The sequence below is a fragment of the Tachysurus fulvidraco genome, chromosome 19 (assembly GCF_022655615.1).
Source record: "Tachysurus fulvidraco isolate hzauxx_2018 chromosome 19, HZAU_PFXX_2.0, whole genome shotgun sequence".
NCBI lineage: Eukaryota > Metazoa > Chordata > Actinopteri > Siluriformes > Bagridae > Tachysurus > Tachysurus fulvidraco.
This window is the reverse complement of record NC_062536.1, coordinates 19,825,095-19,827,594: the sequence shown is the minus strand read 5'-3', so window position 1 is coordinate 19,827,594 and position 2,500 is coordinate 19,825,095. Positions and strand designations below refer to the sequence as shown.

Sequence of the window (2,500 nt, the reverse complement as noted above, 5' to 3'; positions counted from 1 at the left end):
TATATATATATATATATATATATATATATATATATATATATATATATAAGATTGTGTAATTGAAGTCAGAAATTAATTACAAGCATTATGTTCATGGTGTTCATGTGATGAAGTATCTAATTGGCTGATCAAACACTAATTAAGTCCCGCCCTTGATGCAAAATCCCTGTGTGGGTTTGTGTATTTGTGTAAGTGTGTGTGTGTGCGAGTGTGTGTGTGTGTGTGTGTGTGTGTGTGTGTGTGTGTGTGTGTGTGTGTGTGTGTGTGTGTGTGTGTGTACCTGTGGCAGTGCAGAGCTGAGCTGGCGCTGTAGTGAGTCCCGGTCATACATGACATCCTGCAGGTGCTGCTGTGCGAGGGCGAGGCTCTCCTGCGTCTCTCGGAGCGTGTCCAGGAGACGGTCTCTCTCATCCAGCATGTTCACCATCAGCTGCTCAAAGTGCGAGTCCGGGTCCGAGGAGCTGCTCTGAGAACCTCGCTGGCTCATGGCCGTGTCCTCGCTGATCGTGGGCATCACTTCGCACATCATCTTTACCTGGTAAAAGTAAAAGACCAAAGTCCAACAAGGTTCAGTTCAGATCTTCTGACTGTGTCAGTGCGTCTTTTACTTATTGATGCTGGTGCTGAAGGTAGATGTTGGTGCTTGATGGAGTTTGATGAATAATGTTGTTGTTTGATTTGGTTTGATGAAGGATGTAATGGTTTAGGTGTTTCATGGAGAAACTTGGTGCACGCTGTAGAATGTGGCAGTATAACAGTGAACGATGGTATCAGATGGACATTAAGGTTTCTTTGAAAATAGTGGTGTTCATGAAGAATGTGTCTGTTTAGGTGTTTGATTTATTGGCTGGTGTTCGATGATAAATATTGGTCCCTTATGTAGAAAGTTGGTGTTTGCTGGAGAATGTTGGAGTTTGCTGGAGAATGTTGGGGTTGATGGAGAATGGGGTTTAATGGAGAATGTTGGGGTTTGATGGAGAATGTTGGGGTTTGATGGGACATGATGGTGTTTGGTGACAAATGGAAGTGCTTGATGGAGAATGGGGTTTAATGGAGAATGTTGGGGTTTAATGGAGAATGTTGGGGTTTGATGGAGAATGTTGGGGTTTGATGGGACATGATGGTGTTTGGTGACAAATGGAAGTGCTTGATGGTGAATGTTGGGGTTTGATGGAGAATGTTGGTGTTTGATGGAGAATGTTGGGGTTTGATGGGACATGATGGTGTTTGGTGACAAATGGAAGTGCTTGATGGTGAATGTTGGGGTTGATGAAGAATGTTGTTACTGATTAAGAATGTTGAAGGTGTTTGATCGTGTTTTGTGAACAACATTCAATTAGATGAAGGTTGAATGAAGGGACAAATGAAGATAAATGAAGATAAATTCATATAAATTGCCACAAAATGTCTGACAGTAAATATTTACTTTAACTTTTTATTTGTATTGAAACTTTATGCTACTCTGTCAGTTCTCTCTCTCTCTCTCTCTCTCTCTCTCTCTCTCTCTCTCTCTCTCCTCTCTCTCTGTGTTTCCCTGTCTGAACAGGCCACAGAGAGCCACGGGGGTCCCCAGCTAGTTGCTAAACGCTAACAATTTGTCCACAAACTGTTTTGTCTGGACAGCAGCCATCTCTGTCTGATTCTCCATCTGTCTCATGCAATCCGACGACATACACCAAAGCAGTATTTAAAACTGTTCTGTATTAAGATTATTATCACCATTAAAGCAACATTGTTGTAGATGATTCACCCGAACCAGCACCACCCACACACACAGACACAACACCACATCATTGACACTGCTGGATGGAGAATAAACACCACCCACATCTTCTCTTCTGACTGGAGCTCCGAGAGTGGACCATTTTCATTCATAGACAGGGTAAAGGGGTGCCAATACTTTCTGCAGCTGAAAATGATGAAAGAAGGAAGGAATGTGGAAGGAAGGAATGAACAAAGAATGGAGGGTTGAACTGAGGCTGGATGGATTATTATAGGAGAGACTAAAGGATGGGAGGATGGAGTTGTGCATTAATAGAAAGAGGGACAAATAGAGGGATGGGTGCATGGAGGGATGACTGTAAGATGAAGAGAAAGATAAATGCAGGGATGAATTGAGGGATGGGTGAAGGGATGAATAGACCAATGAATATATGAATGAATGGAGGGATGAATTGAGGTATTAATAAAGAATTAAAGAATGAAGTGATGAATGAAGGGATTCGTTAAGAGATGGCTGAATGGATCGAAGGATGAATGAAGTAATGAATGGAGGAATGAATTGACTGATATATTGGGGGAAGAAATGGATAGATGAATGGGGAATGAATGGAGAAATAAATTGAGGGATTAATGAATAGAGGGTTGAGAGAAGGGATGGATAGATGAATACAAGGAGCGATGAAGGAAGAGATGGATGGATGGATGGATGGATGGACTAATGAATGGGAAAAATAGATGAATGGAAGGTGAATAAAAACCGAACAGAGGGATGAATGAA

The 2,500-nt window shown here is 41.8% G+C and overlaps 1 protein-coding gene across 6 annotated transcripts in view; it reads right to left on the bottom strand.

Moving 5' to 3' along the window:
• Positions 1 to 2,500, bottom strand: part of ppfia2 (PTPRF interacting protein alpha 2) — a 112,457-nt gene that overhangs the window by 105,791 nt on the left and 4,166 nt on the right. For all 6 annotated transcript variants that reach the window (XR_007138655.1, XM_047804032.1, XM_047804033.1 and 3 more), the window contains exon 2: positions 281 to 535. Coding sequence is in view for 5 of the 6 variants with exons in the window: in XM_047804032.1 (XP_047659988.1) it covers positions 281 to 529 (249 nt within the window). In the remaining variant the exon portion in view is untranslated. The remainder of the gene's footprint in view (positions 1 to 280; positions 536 to 2,500) is intronic.